The sequence below is a fragment of the Geospiza fortis genome, unplaced genomic scaffold (genome assembly GCF_000277835.1).
Source record: "Geospiza fortis unplaced genomic scaffold, GeoFor_1.0 scaffold231, whole genome shotgun sequence".
Taxonomy (NCBI): Eukaryota; Metazoa; Chordata; class Aves; order Passeriformes; family Thraupidae; genus Geospiza; species Geospiza fortis.
In genome coordinates this window covers 1844870-1863893 of record NW_005054351.1, presented here as the reverse complement: position 1 = coordinate 1863893, position 19024 = coordinate 1844870, and the positions used below count along the sequence as shown (strand labels likewise).

Genomic DNA, 19024 nt, shown 5'->3' with positions numbered 1-19024 from the left:
AAAAGATACCAGAGAAACCACAAGGGCTAGTAGAAAGCACAAGCTACACGGCACAATGGCAATTAGAAAGAGAGATGCAAAGATGCCCCGCATCCCCAAACAACAAAATGATCCAAATGGGGAATAGGAAGCAGTGAACTGAGTGCATAAAGGAAGAATGGAAGCTCTGAAACAAAGCTTTTGAGGTCATGGGATTGGGGTCTCAGCAGTTATGTCCGCATGACAAAGCAAATGTGGCCTCAGCATCATTCTTAGGAGAGCAAAGACTGGGAAGGGACTGGCTACCTCCAGGTTTCCCATCTGCTCTTACAGCAGCATTGCCCGGCACAGGACAAGGCAGAAAGGATAACCAGGGTTTTCCTTGCCATGAAAGCAGCTGGGATACTAAACTGAAGAAGAGGCAAAGGCAACCTGCAGTGGCAATGCAAATGCATAGAGCCAGTGTCTTCACATGTATAATTTGGAATAATGCTATAAACCAAAGCAAGGGATGAGAAATAACAAAAAGAGCAAGATCTGTGTTGAGAAGTGATTTTGTAAGAGATACCTGCCCAAAATGCCTTTTACTGGGAAACTGATGGAAAAGAAAGCATCTGATGACTCCTAAAACACCTCAAAAGTGTAAAATGAAAACTAAGACCTGTGTCAGTGCCAACTGTTCTCAAGAAAAAGCCCCATCTCCAGAGAAGGACTTTCTCATAAGGTGGCACATGGCAGGACTGCCACAGAAACCTGAGCTGCAAGCACTAACAGACACACTATGGGCTCCTTTAAAATAAGGATGGCTTCATCAAGGTCTGTGGACTTTGCTAGAGCACTGAACAGTAGCGAGCACTTCTCTGGAGTGTGCTGCAGGTCTAAGCAGAAATTAGACTGTGTGTGCATTATGCTTTTCTCAGGCTCTAGTTACCTTAAGTTTCACCTGTAATGAAAGAAAAACTACTTGTACAAGAACTCTGTGCCACTCAGCTGAATAACTTCCACAGGACAAGACGGAGAGCCTTTCAGAAAGTCCTTTCCTAAAGCACATCTCTTTTAGAGCATGGTTGCGTGTGGTAGTACAAATGATTAGTGTAATAACTTTAGAACTGTCACAAATTTAATAAAACACCTTGTTAGGCAAAAACGTAAGAAAGGCACACATTTACAGTCATCGAGGACTAGGATTGATGGATGCAGACAAAGGCTGCAGAGAGCACACGAGCCCTGGTAACTCCTGCCAGGATCTGTGTTGTCATAGAGACAGAAGAGAGCGTTGAAAAGTTCACAACGGTAGCTATACCTTAGTGAATAAGTCTTAATGTAACTTCCAGCTGAGGACATGTAATCAATCTCTGTATGAGCTTATTGAAGGAATTCCCTTTATGCTTACTCAGTCCTCAAGAGCTCAAAATGAGGGAAAATATTTTAAAATATATATTTTACTACTTTTGAAGACAAGCCAAGTGCTTCTTTTGGACTGGAAGAGTAGGGATGGTAGTGGCAGGAAGATAACAGTTTCTTTTGAAAAATAAATTAGATAAAACATGAAAAACTTGATATTCAATTTAAAAAAATTCCCAAACACTAGCACCAACCAAAAGAAAAAGCACGAAAATAGTAATTCTAGAACAGCCTGGCAAGTTTGGCCACATGCAGTTTCTTCCCCTCTCCCCAGACACTTTCCCAGCAAAGGTGGTTGTAGCTGTGGCATTTCACTGCTGCTCTTCTCCTGTTGGGCTCAATCAACTCATCCCCTTTTACATCGCAAAACACAGGACTTTCCCTGTTCTCTCTTCCCTCTCCATGCCTTTCTCCTGGCATCTCCCTCTCCAGTGGCATTTGACCCCTGGTTTACCTTCCTCAGGGCAGCAGCACCCCATGACCTTTCTCGGGTCCCTGCTCCGGGCTGTGTCCCACCACTTGGGAGGTATGGGACACTGCAGCCCACAACAAGCAGCACAGAAACAGTGCCAGGGGTTGTTTATTGGCCGAGGTCTTCAATTCTTAGCTTACACAATTATGGGGTTTCTATGCAAGGAAGGGGGAAAAAATTTGCAGCACTAGCATGCTGCAGTTTAAAGTTACAGCTATTTGCATAATGCCTGAAAAGGCAAGGAATAGAAGAAAAAGAGAACATTAGGATGCTATTCTTACTTTTCCCTAACATTTTAGGATATAAAGATCAGACTAATTACCAGACAGTCTTGAGCTGAGCAGGGTTCACTAATCACACTCTGCTTGAGGAATTAGGAGAGAATTTACTTAGCCACATCATGAAAGGTGCCAATAAATTGTTCAGCTGGAGAGTTAACATAATAAAAAAAATCATTTTTTATGTTATTTTCTTTAGCAGTTTATTAATTGCTGCCTGAAATACTTTTCTGAAACACAACGAGCTGCAAATGAATTCATGGGCTATTAATCTGCTGTACATGGCACTGGAGGGAAAGCTCATTAGGTGAGTTGATGCAATTACTGCTATTACATAACCATCTTCACAGAACATAGAGTAAATTATGGATAATAACATTCAATCTAAGTTGCTCCTTTAAACATTAAAGCTGGCAAGTGAAAGCTATGCAAAATCAGGGGTAAAGGCTAAAACACAGAAGAAGCAGACCCCAGAAGGAGAAAGGAAAAACAGATCTGCTTCTTTGAAGACAAAAAAATGATGTGAAAAGCAAGAGATGTTTATTTAACCATGGGAAACAATGCACAACAAGTAGAACCCAGTTCTCTACAAGAGAATTTTAATTGTATGTAGATCATTTTCAGCCAGCCAGCATAACAAAGTGTGCATTATCACTGGCAGAACACAGGCTGACACTAGAGCACTGTGGTTTTTATTGCAGGGAAGACCCTTCCCTATTACCTTTGCTGTCATCTTAAAACAATCTCCCCATCAGTGATATTGAGGGTTTGGCATTAACTTTTAAAAGTTCCAAATTTTTCAGCCTAAACAAAAGAAATTACAAAATTCCTCATCTGATTAGCAACTGAAAAAAAAAATCTCCAAAACAACCTGTCCTGAAAAAGCAGAATTAAAAAAATGTGATCTCTATACCTTGGGCATAGCTTCCCCACTAACTACATTCTCCAGTTCTTAATTTAATTGGTATTTTCACAGTTTACATTTTTCTACTTTCAAAGCACTTACAATACAAGGTCTCCCAGCCCCTGTGAAAAGACATAATTTTCATCTCTCAAGATAGGAAAGACAGAATAATCAGCTTGTAGGGTTTAGAGAGCGGAATTAGTCCCAGAACAGAATTCAGGGGTTTGTGATTTCTACTCTGATATTTAGCTCCCGCCTCTTGAGAAAGCAAGTTAACAGACAAGGCAACTACTCTGGAATTTTTGAAAAAGCCCCCAGCCACTCTGTGGTATTTAGGCATCCAGTTAAAAATCTAGCCTGTAGCAAAGCAGAAACAATTCCTAAATCCAGTGCTTCCTGTTGGCTAAAAAGAATAAAACAACCTCAGTACAGTTCTGACTAACATCTAAATAAAGATTGCATGCATTCTAATTAATTAACTTTCAAATGACATCAGTGAAATCTGCATGAACTTCCCAAATGCAACTATGCAGACTAGCCCTCCACTTAGCCACTCACTGTGGATGGAATCATGCTTCATTAAGGAGACTGAAAAAATTAAAGAGAAATAAAAATACAAACATGACAGTTCTTTAAGTTGATGTTTCCTGCTCGCCAATTTCAACTAGAACGAAAATAAGTAAATCCATTCACTTTATTGCTCAGCAGCAGAATGTAATCACATGTTCCAAGAAGCATGAACATTTAAATATTATGAGACTCAAGTCTGTGACAAAGAGTAACAGACATTTCTGGGCAAGTTTAAAAAATCCCCAACAAATACAGAGCACAGAAACCAGATTCTCTCCTCTTCATTATAATTTCCCTGCATTCCCTCCCTTCCTCCTTCCCTTCCTCCAGAGAGGTTAATTGTAAGCAGATTTGCAAATCTGAACATTGTTCAGTGCACTGAAGTAATCTGGAACAATTCTGTGCCTTTATAAACACAATTTCACTCTATTAGAGCTCACTGCAGACAAGATTTATGCCAGTATAAAGAGGGCTTCTCTGTATCACATCCTAGTACGTGGGTTGTGTCTGAGGGGACCCCAAAGATCATCAAGTACAGTGACAGTCCCTGCAGCCTACACAGTTTATGAAAAAGGATGGAAGTTGAAGAGCTGCTGGGCTAAGCTGGGCAGTTGTGGCAGAAGGGAGCTCCATTTTCTTCCCCCTTATACCCTACAAAAAATCCAGTTTAGGCTCTCTTTATGAGCAGGCTTCACCTTACAAAGTGACTGTTGCAGTGTCCTGCTTGAAAGAGTCCATTCCTGTGGGACAGTTTTGCCCAGCTTCCTGTGTGCTCCCTTAATTGCAGGAGGCAGCGCCGTACGTGTGACCCCTCGGCAGCTCCTGAGCACCCAGGGAACAGCGAGCTGCTGGCGGGCACCTGGGGTCATGCTGAGGATGGGGCTTCAACAGCAGCATAGAGATCACGTAATAGAAGGGCAAAGGTTAGTTTCCTAAGGCTCTCCATCACATAATGAGCCACTGTCAGCCTGTGTAGCCTTCTCACTTCAGCAGCAGCAAGAAAAGAATCTTGCGGGATCACCGTTTGTCTCGACGTGGTGATTCAAACGCCAAACAGACTGGGAGGCTACACAAAGCACAGAAGTGGTTCAGAGTGGGGTCCAGAGCCTCAGCTGCACCTCCAGTGCCCTAAGCACTCCTCTACAGGAGCTGAGGTGGGACAGCCATATAACAACGCCCAAACCTGATGCGGTGCTGGTGGAGGAACTGGCTCCAGGCCCTGAACCGGGAGCTGCAGCTCAGGTTTCGGGGACAAAGCTCTGGAGTTTCTGAAGGAAGGGTATCTGATTAAAGACAGCAGGGTTTTATTTCAAGCTGTGTTTTGTCCTGTCGTAGGATGATAAGGCAGTCATCACTAAGTTGTTTCCCTTCACACTCTTTGTCTTGCCTATCTGGAGCACAAACTTTTTGCAACAGGGACTACACAATGAAGGATGGTCCCTACACTAGTGGGATCCAGTTTCAGCAGGTCTTGCAGATATTATCACAAGGCAAACAGCTCCACTCCTGCCCTGGAGGTAGTGTAGTTACTGACCTCTTGATCAGATCTGGGGAGTAAAATGGGGTCGAAGATAGCTTTTTTCCCCCTACATGAACAAAACAACCTATAAAGAAATGCAAATTTGGTGCATTCCTTTATCATCTCGCTTCATTCTCTGAAACAAGATAAAAGCATACAAGAAATGCTCAGTATCTCTTCTCTTTCAAACACCGTACCCCCATTCTTAAACCTCTACTTATCGCACTGGCTATGCACCCAGTTCCCATCTCTCCTCTGATGTTTGTGAGGAACACTCATTAAGCTCAAAGGAAGCTGCACATGCAGGTATTTTTGCATGCCCTTTAAAGACAGAACAAATAAACACAGGACTGCAGCTTTTAAGCACAGATTACTCTGTATACTGAAAACCAGTATCTACTCCTCCTTAGCTCCTGGGAACAGACCTTGGGGTTTCTATTTGCAGGTGCCATCATGATTACTTTCCCCAACTGGGACTGGTTTGAGCATTGTAGGCTTGTTTTCCTGTGAGATTTCTCTGATACTTTTTTCTGTCCTTTGTTCATGGCTTTCACATTACAAGATAACAGAACTGTAAGAAGACAAAAAAATAAAATGTGAATAATGCACTGGGGAAAAAGAAAAACCTATATCTGGTAAGAAAAAGCTGAATGACAGATGTGCCTTTGTTTACATAAACTTCTAAAGAAATGGAGTTAAAACCTAGAGATATGTATGAAAGAAGGTCAGATAAGAAAATAGTTTCTCAAATCTCTTAAGAGATGAAAAGCCTGTTTATGAAGGGATAACACAGAATCACTTCAGACTTAGCTCTTAAACCCAGAAGACAAGACACACTGCATTCAAACTGATGACATTTAAAATAATTTCTCTGTTCCCTTGCAAATGCCTTCTACAGAAATGCAGCCAGAGGACATCCCTCACTTCTCCCCAGGATCCTCTGTTCCCCCTCCAACCTGTTATCCCCGTTTCGGTGCCTGTAGAATTTTGAGATAAAGGCAACTGCCAAAGGGCAATTTCACTTAGTTCACCCCAGAAAACAGGCAGAGCAAAACATTAATTCCTGCTGGCAAAGCTCCAGCTACCCTATGGGAAAAAACAATCCATCACCTAAAAGGCAGTAAGTCTTTCTAGTTTATCCAAAGTAACTTTGGTTAACGTGTTGGAAATACTGCTGATACTTCCAAAACCTACTCCAATGTGACGTTACAACATTTAATAAGATTACTATTTCACGTCAGCAATAAAGTCCTTAGGAACACAAGACCCTCAGGTGAGAAAAGTGCTTTTTCTTCTCTTCCAAACGACATCATACTGTTTTTATTTTAAAAAAAAGAAGTTTCACGTGCACTTCATATGCAGTGAGATAGCTATCAATAAAATCTTCCTCATTCAATCTTCTATCTTTGCATTTTAGCCTACGTTCTCCTTTATTCCCATCATAGTCTCCACTCCAACAGATCTATACCTAAGTACAGATAAGTGCACTTCAGGTACACAAGAAAACTAAAAAACCCAACACAGACAGTGAATTAATGGAAATCCTAAGACCTCCTCCCTCAGTAGCTTGAAACTTTCCAATAACCGTAACTTCGCATTTTCATGAAAAGGAGCTGGAAACACAGCACAATGGTCCAAAGGATGTATCTGGTTCTTTCTCCACTTCTCAACCCTCTTGCTCTGAGAGGAAAGAGAAGGTGGGAGAGAGAAAGGCATACAGTGAGGAGGGACAAATGTAACTGTAATACTTCTAGCTCCTGACCAAGTACAGAGAAGGGAACTACTGGGATGCCCCACACAATTCAGAGATGTAAAATGCTGAAGATGAGAACCAGTTTAAATCACAGTTCAGACATAAATGCCTCATCATCATCAATTTTTCTTTTTCTTTGATCTTACACTCTCTCCAAGAAACTCTTGAGGGTGAAATAAAGTTAAAAACTGGTTGGGCAATTTTCCCTCCTCTCTTATGCATACATTGCAAATTTCCGTAGAGGTTATTACTGGTATTGACCTACTGACACCAGGAACATCGCTGATAGAGGTAAAAACCCTCAACAATCAAACAGATCACTACACCAGAGACTTCTTTGCTACTGTAATCAATCCAATCAAAAATGAGAAAGTTTCAGAAACATTACCCCATGGGATCTGAAAAAAGCATTTTTAGCTATATTTTCAGACTTGATGGGGATATCAAAAAACTGGAAAAAGAGAGTATCACATATTTCTACATAAATATTTTAAAATGTTAATTTAAAGGGCAAACCAGAGATTTCTAGTAAAGAAGGGAGGGAGACGAAAATCCTTTGGGGTTTTGGTGTGCTTTGCATAGTCAGGTTTACTGGCTTTGCAGGTTTAGAGAAGAGCATTTATCAGCTCGTTTCACCTTTCAGACAGGGTCCAGGCAGAAAGAACACACAGCTTTTAGGCTGCAGTGTTAAGGACTCAGAAGTCTGTAAATACAGGTCTAAAGTTGTGTACCAAATTCATACTATTTTTCCTCCATTTGAATGCAGATATTGGCTTCAATCACATAATTGCATAGTCTTTTCTTTTTCCTTAGGACTGACTGCCACATATACCTAGGACATGACAAACAATATATTGTTTCTGAGACAACTTACATTCTTTGGACATTCCTACTTCAAAGCACTTCTGTAGTCTGCAGTACTGGCAGCGATTTCTGGTAACTTTATTGATAACACAGTTTTTATCTCTGTGACATGTGTAAACCATGTTCTTCTGGATACTCCTGCGGAAAAAGCCCTGGAATCAAGAAAAAAAGAAATCAAGTAAGCTTCTGAGCTTTCCATGAACCACAGAGACAGGCACAAATGTTGCTTTAAAATAACAAAACTAATTCAAAGTTATGGCTGGAGTATGGCATCTTTAAAGACTCAGTCTTAATATAATTTAGTACTGTTTGTTGCAACATAAGACTCATCTCCTAAATAAAAACTAATTATCTAATGCAACCTAAGGCCAAAATAAACAAAGCTAGAACTAGTAAGAGCATTCAGGAAATGAAGTCCTAGATTTTACAAAAAAGCTCAACTAAAAATTGTTTGAGCTTATGAATGTAAGTAATGAGTTGGGTAAACAACAGCCTTCCTAACAGATCCACTTGGAAGTCAGACACTCATCCAATAACAAACAGACTCACTCAGCCTGAAGGTCCCATCTATTTTTGTTACTGCAGAGACTCTCTAGTTTGAAGGCTGCACCTCAAAAGAGAAATAATCTGAAACGCAGGTCTCTTAACTGCTGAAACTCCTACAGCAATTAATGAGGCTTCTGCAGGTGGAAGAGTTCCAGTATCAGGTTATTGAGTTGTGAACTTGTAAAAGTTGCCAATTACAGCACTTTTTTCTTACTCAGATACAGCTGTGAAAATAATCAAGTAATTACAATGATCTTGAACAAAAATTAAAGAAACCTAGAGGTCTGGTTTGTACTTAAGGAACACCATTTAACTGAAATCCTCCTTCAACAAGTGAAAAACAGAAAAATAGCCATAAATGGTAAGGTTAGATGGCACAGAAAAAAGGCAAAACCCAAGTTAATTTCACTAAACCCCAAGCTTTAGATAATATCATGTAATAATGAAGAAAAAAAAAAAAGAGGATTACTTTAAGCATTTTAGAGCTCAACCCACAGATATTCAGGAAAAGTATTTCTGCAACCGACATTTGGAAATTTGACAGCACTATTTAACCTTCTCACTCAGATTTTGAAAATGGTTTCAGCAAGCAGGGTCAAATTTCAGTCAACATCACAACATTATGGAAGAATAGTTAGCAATTTAATATTTGTTGGAGGGCTTGAGAGGTTAAAACTCTTCAACCAGCCACATGTTTACACCCTACAGGGAAGCTGTAAACTTGATGCTGCAGACTATAGCTCTGTGCCCACAATGCATTACTCTAAAGATGCAATCATGGTAAGCTATAAAATTGGCTCTCCTCAAGGCGCTCACCAAGATACGTGTGCAGCTCAAGAGACAAAACTCCCATCATTCAGAGATGACTGAGAGACTTTCTGGCTATATGATCAGGGAGTGGTAGGGCAGGCAGTAAGGGCTGGTCATAAATTCCTTGCACAACCAACGTGCTATAGATGCTAATGTTATGAAAATACTTCAGATTCACTCAGAACTGAAAAATGCCTCCTTAATCACGTAACCCCTGGCAAAAGTTTTCTACAGCTCTTGCACAGGCAAGCCTCGTCCTGAGGTTAGCTCTTCTGATTTAGGAGATATTTATTACTACCATCAAAGTGGTAAATAAAAACTCTCCACATCTTTTCCTTAACTACTGGACCCAGAAGAAGAATTTAAAGCTATTTGTTTGGATAATTAAAACCTTTCAAGTTATTAATAAACACTGCTATTTCATATTCTACACTTCTGATCATTAACAGTGCTTCAATTGTTGCAATGGCAAGTATGGCAAGTGTATGCACATTTGTTTACTTCCAAAAAGAAAATCTATGGCAATATTCACTCCTTTCTTGCTTTGATATTCCCCTGTGATGCCTGGCTCTGGGATAATTGCTGATATGGCTAACATCAATAGTGAGGCATCTATGGCATCTATTTTGGTTTAATTCAACAGGCAGAAAATGTGAGCTGTGCTGTCTCTCCACAGCATATTTGGTCATCTCTTTCTAGCTGGAAAGACACAGGACAAGCCAAAACTGGCAACTTCTATGGCAGCCACCCAGCCTAATCCAGTGCTGCTGCAGGTGATTTAACACCCACAGCCACCAATGGCATTACTCTCCTACTAACAGCCTGACAGAGCAAGAAACAAAATGGCCCAAATGAACAAGTCACCCAATACTGGGAAGAGACAGTCTTCTCCAAATGCATCTGTACTCTACCAAAATATAGCCAGTAGCTAATGGCACCTACTGATCAGTTGCTCTGATATACAGCTGCAGGGTGTGCATCCTTATAAGCCAGGGTTTAATTACAGCCCATCAGGAAGGAAAGCAGAGGAGGCTGCCTAAGTCCTTACCAGACAAACTTGACCACACAGTGCAGCTGAAAAATGTGATCCATCTGCAGACAGCAAGTATAAAGCATTCATGAACTCATTACTAATAAAAAAGGCTTAAGAAGAACAAATTTGGAAAAAGCAGATCTCCAGATCGAAATGAAGACAGTTTCCTCATCAGCCTAACCTCCCCAGGCAATGTCCTCCACAGACTGAAAGATATAGAGGAGGATACTAACTGTGGAAGCTTTGACTGCTGTTTGACAAATTACTTTTTAAGAAATGTATCTGATTTTCTTTCTGGACTTAATCATGGAACATAAATAAAAATGAACTTGTTTACACAAAATATTCAGGTGAAAAAAAGGTGTAATGTGGTCCTGGTCAAAGCTAAGGACAGGATTCTCAACAATGTATTAGTGCCCACTCACAAGTATTCTTCTCAAAGTCAGTGTTGGGATACCATTCCTTGTAACATTTGTGATAAACTCATTTTAAAAGCTCAGCAATACATCATCAAAAAGATTCAATTTTTAAATTTTCCTCTGGACAGGCACTAAGATTATAATTATCTTTGCACACAAACCCCAAACCAAGCCAGGACAGGAGCTCAGGCACTGGTGGATGAGGAGCACCATTTGCTCAGCACTGGGGCTCAGTTTCCTCACCCACCCCCAGAAGCCTGGTGTGGTGCAGCCACAAGTTATGCATGGCATGGCAAGCAGGGCCATGCTCAGAGATACCTCCTGAATCTGGGCTGAAAAACAGAGTGTCCTGTCTTTCCCTCTGCAGGGGTTTGGACCCCGACTGCAGCTCTGCAGTGAAAGAAAACTGCGCAGTGCCACGGAGATGGCACTTGCTGCCCAGTTAAACAGAAAAGCACATTTAAACCCTTTCAAGGCTGAGTTCCAAATAGCACAGGTATAATAACCATGGCCTTTTCACTAAAAATACTGAATTTAGAAGTAAGCTTACATTTTCCTCCAAGTGCTTTCTGTCAAATGACTCCCATCTGATCTCACAATCCCAACAGTTTCTTCAAAAACCAAGAAAATCCAAACGTGACGTGATGTTAAGAAGTTGTCAGAAACTTCAGAGACTGAAAACCACCGCTGCTTATAAATTAATCAACTTCTAGTGCCTATTGGCTCTTGGAAAACAATATACTGGCAACAGTAATTCAGTCACCTCAAAACGATTCTGTTTGGCTGAATATTTACATGAGCCATTTTTTATGCAAATATTTTAGCATCCCGTCCAAATTAACACCCTGTGATGAGAGATGAGACACTCCAGTGCCAAAAACAATCACAAATGATTTTTTCTTTGTAATTTAAAAAGCCTTATGAATATAAAAAAAATCCCATTCTGTGAGACATACAGCATTACTGTCATACATAATTGTTTTTGATAGCATCTACAAAGTACTTGAATTTTAAGGAGCAGAAGCTACTGAAGGCCTATCAGGAACAGTGATTTACTCCGATATTCCTTTTATCCACAACTTTTGAAAGGAACATGTATCTTGTGTTTTTATTTTAGAGAAGACAAAGCTTGTGGAAATCACACTTTTGAATTAATTCTGTTTTTCTGAGCTGCTTCTATCAGCATCCTTTACAGAGAACATTTTAGACCAACGCTTCAATTTTTAATCTCATCTTTTCTGTGTATCATGCCACATTCCTCCCAGGCCCACCAATCTTGTTATCTTAATGGATGACAGATAGAGTATCACTCTGACCATGCCACATTAGGCATCCTCATTTACCGAGTGCAAGGAAAAAATGCTGAGTATAAATTATTCAGAAATCTATTGTATCAGCGTGTGTTCCCTGAGCATCCACCAGTGGCAGAGCAGACAGATTATTTTTCACTTTTAATTGTGTTGATATCTTACCTGCTGCACTGAAAGCAGAGAGTGATACGTGAAACCATATGTATCAAGCAGCAAACAAACCTGGTTTCCTAGATCTACTGCATAGAAGTAAATCATCTATTTAATCAATCCAACCTCAACTCAACACTGAAGAAACCACCTCGTCCCATTCACCACTTTTGCAGCAGTTGCCTGTGAATGAGTCAAACTTTGAGAGCTCAGTAAAGAACAGAGTGCACACAGAGAATATTAACTATTTCAGTAATATTTTGAATGCTATTATGCCAGTGGCTATCTGAATACAAAGGACCTCATTAAGGATGAGCCTTCAAGACAAAGTTAAGTGTTTAAACTTATGAAGTCTTATGGATTTGTTAGCATGAACTGCTACCCTCACATATTTGATAGGGAATCTATATAACTCCCTCTCCTTCACTGTCCAGTTGATTTTGGCAGGGCAGATGACTTAGAGCTCAAGTTATGCACATGCATGAAGAGACGGATCATTTGATCACAATGTCTTAAAAATATTTTGCCAGCACAGGGCATGCCAAGTCTTATTTGCAGGCATAGTGCGCTTGCAAGCTGAAAACTTGCACTGCAAGCCAGGGACAGGGTAATCAGCAGAGAAGGGCTATTGCAAGCTCAATCTGTTTGAACAGCCTGCTCACTTCATCTGGTTCAGCTTTGATTACCCCCAAATACAGGCAGCCAGCTATGACTCCTGCAGATTTAGAGGCCATTCTTTGGTAAATTTGCAAAATAAGCTTCTGAATGAAGCATATTGCTACTTTATAGTAAAAAAAAACAAAGGAGTAGGAAGGACTTTTCCATGGTACAGTTTATCGGTCATTTATAAACTCTGACTGAGCTCTGAGAGGAAAGATAAATACCAGTAGCAGCTGAAAAGAAAATCCAGCCCACCACACACCTGAGACCACTGCACTTAGCTTTATTCTGAAATAGGGGCTGTGCAAATAAGTGCACTTTTTACAAAAGAAATGTTTGTGATGGATGGCTTCTTTTCAATCTCTCTGTTTTAAAAATTTAAGTTACCCTCTGTCCTTGCTAACCCTGTAAAATATATTTAGAGAAGGTAAAGCTCCCATTCCTGCACTCTCTGGAGCATCAACAGACATTTAAGGTATCTCTCAGTGATGGGATCTGCACAAAACTGCTTTGTTCTGTGACCAGGGAATTGCCCAGGTACATGCATGAACTAAATGTAGTTTTCAGTATTTTTAACAACTAGTGGCAGCAGTCAGTGAACAAAAAGCCCCTGCCTCACCAAATCCTGGTAGGCTCTACAATCAAGCTGGGACAAAGACATGCAATTTTTAGTTGTTAACCAGGAATATTTACTCTGAGAGGCCTAGGTAACATGCAAACCTGCAACTGGAGTTGCATAGAAAGGCTTACAAAAGATCTACAGCCCAGCATATGCTGTTCAATGATACCATACAGACAAAACACACTCAAAATGGCTGCAGCCAGAACAGGAGACCCCACAAGTGATGAAAACTACCAAAGCAGCTATCTAAAAGGAAGCTCAAATGAGCTTATTCCCAGTTGCACAGCACTTTTCCAGGATGTCTGCACTGTCTATCACACTTTGGAAGTCACACATTGCAGAATAAACAAATTAATTGTCTGACATTGTGGCTGGAAACCACTGCTGGCACAAAATGGAAGCAGCTATAACAATAAGTAAAGGAAGGCTCACTGCCAGAAAGTAGGGAAATTGTGCTGATGATGTATGTCAGGGCAGGACAGGAAGGTCTTTGCAAAAACAAATTTCAATAGCTGGTAGAGAGCACCTAGAAATGCCAGCCAGCCAGTGGTGGAGGAACTCAGCACCAGCCCGCCCTGGGAAGGGCACTGGCTTTGTCTGTCATTGCTGGTATTTCCAGCTTGCCATCCACACCTCTGCTTGTCTAGCCATTTATTCTGCAGATGAAGAGCAGCCCTAAGATTCTATGGTCAAAGAAAGCTAAATTTGCTCTTGAAACCAGTGTGGCAGTGAATTTCATTATTTTTAATCAACAGAACTCAAAATTCAATAAAAATAAGCAGCTGCCAACCCACATCTTACATATGGAAATACAGACCTCTGGATTTAAGAGCAATCCACTATGGGCAAAAAAAGGTCAATTATTTTTTCATTGTTATAACACAAATGGAAAAGTTTGAAATATCTCAGGGTTTTCTAATTTCTTAAAAAGAGAAAAGGACATGGATAAGCAGATGAGGAACATGTTGCTCCTCTCTAAGCTACCACAATGGGGATACTCATCTGCAACTACCAAAAAATTAATCTGCAAAGACAGAGCAGGCCACATTTGATAAATCCTAATAGTTTCTAAGGTGAAAAATGTCTTATCGGCTTCACAGGACAAAAAAAACAAACTAATTCTGGTGATAGAGCTTGAAGAAAACTATTCATGGAGCTAGTAATGCCAATTAGCTATTAGCCCCTGGGGAGGCTGGAAGTATTACCATTTTTTATTGTGCCGCTTGCCAAAACATATTTTGATTCCACAAACCTTGGTTTAATGTAAAAAAACATTCTATAAACCATCATTCTATAAAACCACCCCCCATTTTCTGGGGAGTTGGAAACACTTCTGCTGGCCAGCTGGCAGAGAGGCAGCTACCAATAAAACAGGGGAGATGTATTCCATCAAGTGCAAATCTGCAACAACCACATTCTTCCAGCGAGGGTACCACGGCATCCCTAGGACTACGCACGTATTTTTCCACAATTTCGATTTTCACTGAACTCCTGACCTTTTTAGCAAACATGTCAAAGTCTCCAGACAGAACAGTCATCACCTTGAAACAATATGTGAGGGGAAAGAACGGCTGAGATTTTCTGCTTCTCCACTTCAGTGATTTAAACGGAGAGGAAGGCGCTGGTATGCGCTTCCATCTGCTTTTTTCAAATTAAGAAAAAAAAGGAGATGGAATGTATATAATTAAAAAGTTACAGTTAACTTCCTTTCAGTCGTGTCTGTAGGATGATTTTTGGCCTGCTATGAAACTCCAGATGGGAAGAGTAATGAATATAATTTAATACAAATAACAGGAGATCAAAGAAGTGCTTTTCTGAGTTATTTCACACAGTTTAATGGAGAACTCAGGAATGAATTTTTGCATTTTGCTGTTGTTTTATATTTTTGTTTATGCAAATCAATTCCCTTTAACCAAATTTGTGAAGGATCAGACCTATAACCCAATAAAACAATAAAATGTCACTAGGATGGTTGTACAACTGGCTAGCACTTATCCAAAAGGCTGTATGTTGCTAACTGCTCATCGTCTTTTTCCTCTCTTCCCCTCCAGTGCCTCAGGATTTATACCACCAATTAAGACAATAATGAGTGCCCCAGGTTGACCTCCCAGGAGCAGGAATTAATTAAGCGCAGTATTTCTTCGTAAAGAATGACACTTTTCCAAACCATTTATGTAGCTGCCCTCCCGCATGGAAGCACGGTATCACAGAAGACTTTTCAAATTGTTATCCCTCAATTGTATGACTGATTTTGGTTTACAATCATAATTTGTGTCTTTGTTTTTATCCACTGGGTTTTCGGATGGCTGGAGAGGGGCACCATCTTCCATGGACAATGTCACAATTTTACTAGGAGACACATAGGTTGGTTGTTTCAGTTTTATTGCACAGAGCTACAATGGAAAGACATTGAACAACAGCTACTCTAACAAAGTAGTGGACCTCCTAGTAAAAACAAACAAAAATCTCCACCAAGCTATGCCCCTGCAGTGACATGCAGATTCCTGCAGCAGGCAGGACAAGGAAAAGACTCATGTTAGCTATGCAATTACCATGCTGCAATTACTTGTAGCAGTCTCTCAAATTAACCTCTCCATTTAGGTGCTTGGCAGAGATGGAAACATGAAGAGGAAAGGGCAAGCTCAAACACAACCCTACACGGGAGAAAGAAGGGGTGTGTGTGTGCTCCAAGGAAATTCCCTGCGCAGGCAGGCTTTGTGTCCTCCTCCTTTCCCCCTCCCAGCCTTCCCCACAAAGGCTTGCAGAGTTCCCGCACATATTTGGCAGCAGAGTTATTTATCAAAAGAGGCACAGGGACTTTATTTAATTGTCAGCCGATACAAAAATCCCTGCACTTCTGCACCATCTGAAATTTATAGCAGCACTACTTTCTTTCCTGCTATCAGCAACCGAATGTTTAGAGCTCAGCTGAAATAATAATGCAAACTATGCCACAAATATTTATATATGCCTGCAAGCTGGCTGAGGCACAATTCCCCTCACGCTAGCAGAGATCTGCACAGTTTGTGTGCACAGCCAGCTGTTCCCTGCTCTCGCCCCAGCTGACCTGGAGCCGGTGCAGCAGCCCAGCCTGAGCCTGGCTTGCTGGGTGGGTGCCTGTGGGTGCGGGCAAAGAGCAGGCCCCTGCTTACCTCCAACACCCAGCATGTTTCTATTCTCTTTGTCTGACCTGGGAGGAGTTTTAAAACATGCCCAATCCACAGCAAAGAAGTTTCTGAGGAGGGATGAAGTGACATATGAAAACAATGCAGAAAGCAACTTAAAAATACTCAGATGAAATAACATGGACATAAACATGCCAAAATAAACCAGATGTCTTGAGCATTATGCTTCCTGGTACAGTTTTCAGGCATCTATCTGAATGACTCATCAACACACATTCACTATCTCCCCGTAATTTTTTTTTTGCTCTTAGTTTTGACAGTTGACATCTAAACAAATATGTTTCACCAGATCTCTTGAAATCTGGCAAGTAATATCTTGTACTTACTACTTTATGCTGCACTCTCATTCCCCTGTGTTCGGCAACAAAGAAACTCTGCTAATATCGAACTATCCACTAAAATCCTCTAAAGCCTAGAGTTTAGTGGAACTTGGATGCCTGGAGACTAGAAAACAGAGTTCAAGTAAACACCCAGAAATATGCAAGTCTGGCTCTCTAGTACTGGCAGTAGTCAAGGAAAATTACCTTTCCACACTGCAGCTGAAACTCATTACTAAAGGCGACAGCAGAGGGATGAGTTGGATCTGGACCAGCTTGGAAAACCCACCATTTTAAAGAGTGAGATAGTGGCCATATCCCCCTGCCCAGTTTCCATACACTGTCAGAGCACCCACAGTCAAAACGGTTGGGACAAGATGGGAAAGCAGGCTGAGAAAGGTGGATGAAATGCAGTCTGCGGCAGTGCAAGGGATTAGCAACTGCAGAAACAGAGACAGAGGAATCAACTGACTAGTTTTTCCAAGCAATAAAGACTTTTAGGGTAACACTAATCAGAGAGATGTATCTTGTTGCAAACCCCAACACAAATCACAGTGAGATGCTGAAAAAGCATTGCAGGACAAAGGTAGTGCTCCATCCCCCTTGCCCAGTGGATCTATTCAGCCAAGCTGTAGGGAATCAAGGGAGAGTCTCAGACTGGAGAACTTTGATGATGAGAAAACATGACCTTTCAGAGATGAGTGAATGAACTGATTAATCTAACACAGGAAAATCTTAGCTAGATGTTTTCCTGTTTTCTCCCTCCCCTGCCAGACTTCAATCAATGGCCAGATTCAAGCACAGAGCTCATAGAATCACAAGACGATCATTCAGTTTACGAAAATCACATGGATTTAGGGTGAGATGAAAGATTGTTTTAGTTAGTTCATCCATTTGGTTCCTGGATGCTGTGATTACATCTCTTCTGTTCATCTAACACTCCCTTTCCTTTAAATAAAAATATGTAGTTTTCATTTTTGTTTCTGTACATGTAATAACCACTGTGCATTAGTATTGACAAATGTGGACTGGGCAAGATCATTTGCAGCAGCATCTCTGAAATGCCTTGATCCTCTGATCAAAAAAAAAAAAAAGAGAGAGAGAAAAAATAAGTTAAAAAAAAAAGTAAAAAATGGTTGTGCTCATTCATTAAAAAAATGATGGGTTGCACAGCTCTCTCTCTCTTATATGGTCTGCTTAAATATTGCTAAATCTGGAGCACTGCCACTCTTTTGGACCAGCAGAAAGCACGTAAGGATCACGGCACACACTGAAATGAGGACCTAATAATTTGCATATATATTTATCACAGGTGCACAGGGTTCCAAGCAAGGCAAGCACTCCAGAGACAGGGAAGACCTCTCTCCTGTTTGGAAGATTCATCTGGAGAGCAGCCAGCGAGGACTTGCAGGAGGAGTGAACAGTAGCCCATTGGAGTGGTTATACCACAGCTATAAATCTCTGCTTTCCCCGTTAAGCGCCTGGGAGGAGGGAGAGGGAACTGGCCACAGCTGACAGTAATGGGTCCCATTAAATTGTCGCTTTAAAGAGACTCTAAAATGAGAACAAACTTGCTTCATAAGCATTTGATCAGTTTGCCTGACACCAGGCAATGGCAGATCCTGCTCACGTGCACTGGCTGGGGGCTGCTGGCTCTCCCCTCCGGCAGCTGAATAGCTGGAGTGAAATCACTGACTGCATTTACAGCCAACCAAATCTACATTTCTGGCACTACTTGTAACTGTGTCTCACCTTATAATTTATGCACCCATAATTCTAGACAGGGGATCCAGAAACAATATACTTTTCCCCTCTAAAATACTGTATTATGATCCACTTTTTATTGCATAGTAACTTTTCCCACTGAAATATATTAAATGAGAAATTTTAAGCATGGCCACATGAAATCATAAGGGACTTTATATACAAAAATGTTTTTCTACTTCTCAGCTGTCTCCTGAGTTGAGCTGTGGAAATTGTGGGGGCTCCTGCTTATTATCAAAAGGAAGAACAATTTATGAGTAGGGACTCTGAATATTTAGCAAACCAGCTGCAGCAGCACACCACTTTAACAGTTTTCATGCCGACATACCAAAAGTACCAATTACAGAATCAGGTGCATGACTTCTTTAACACTACAAGTTTTCATAACAGGAGTACTGAGATGCACAGGTGTCATACCTAGAGGTGTCCCCTGTATATGGGAAGTTCCTCTGAAATAATAAGAAT

General features: G+C 40.8%; 1 protein-coding gene across 4 annotated transcripts in view; it reads right to left on the bottom strand.

The window, feature by feature from the left end:
- The window catches only part of RARB (retinoic acid receptor beta), a 280456-nt gene that overhangs the window by 37628 nt on the left and 223804 nt on the right, over positions 1–19024 (bottom strand). For all 4 annotated transcript variants that reach the window (XM_005423378.2, XM_031058887.1, XM_031058886.1 and 1 more), the window contains one exon: positions 7754–7895. In XM_005423378.2, coding sequence (XP_005423435.1) covers positions 7754–7895 — 142 coding nt within the window. The remainder of the gene's footprint in view (positions 1–7753; positions 7896–19024) is intronic.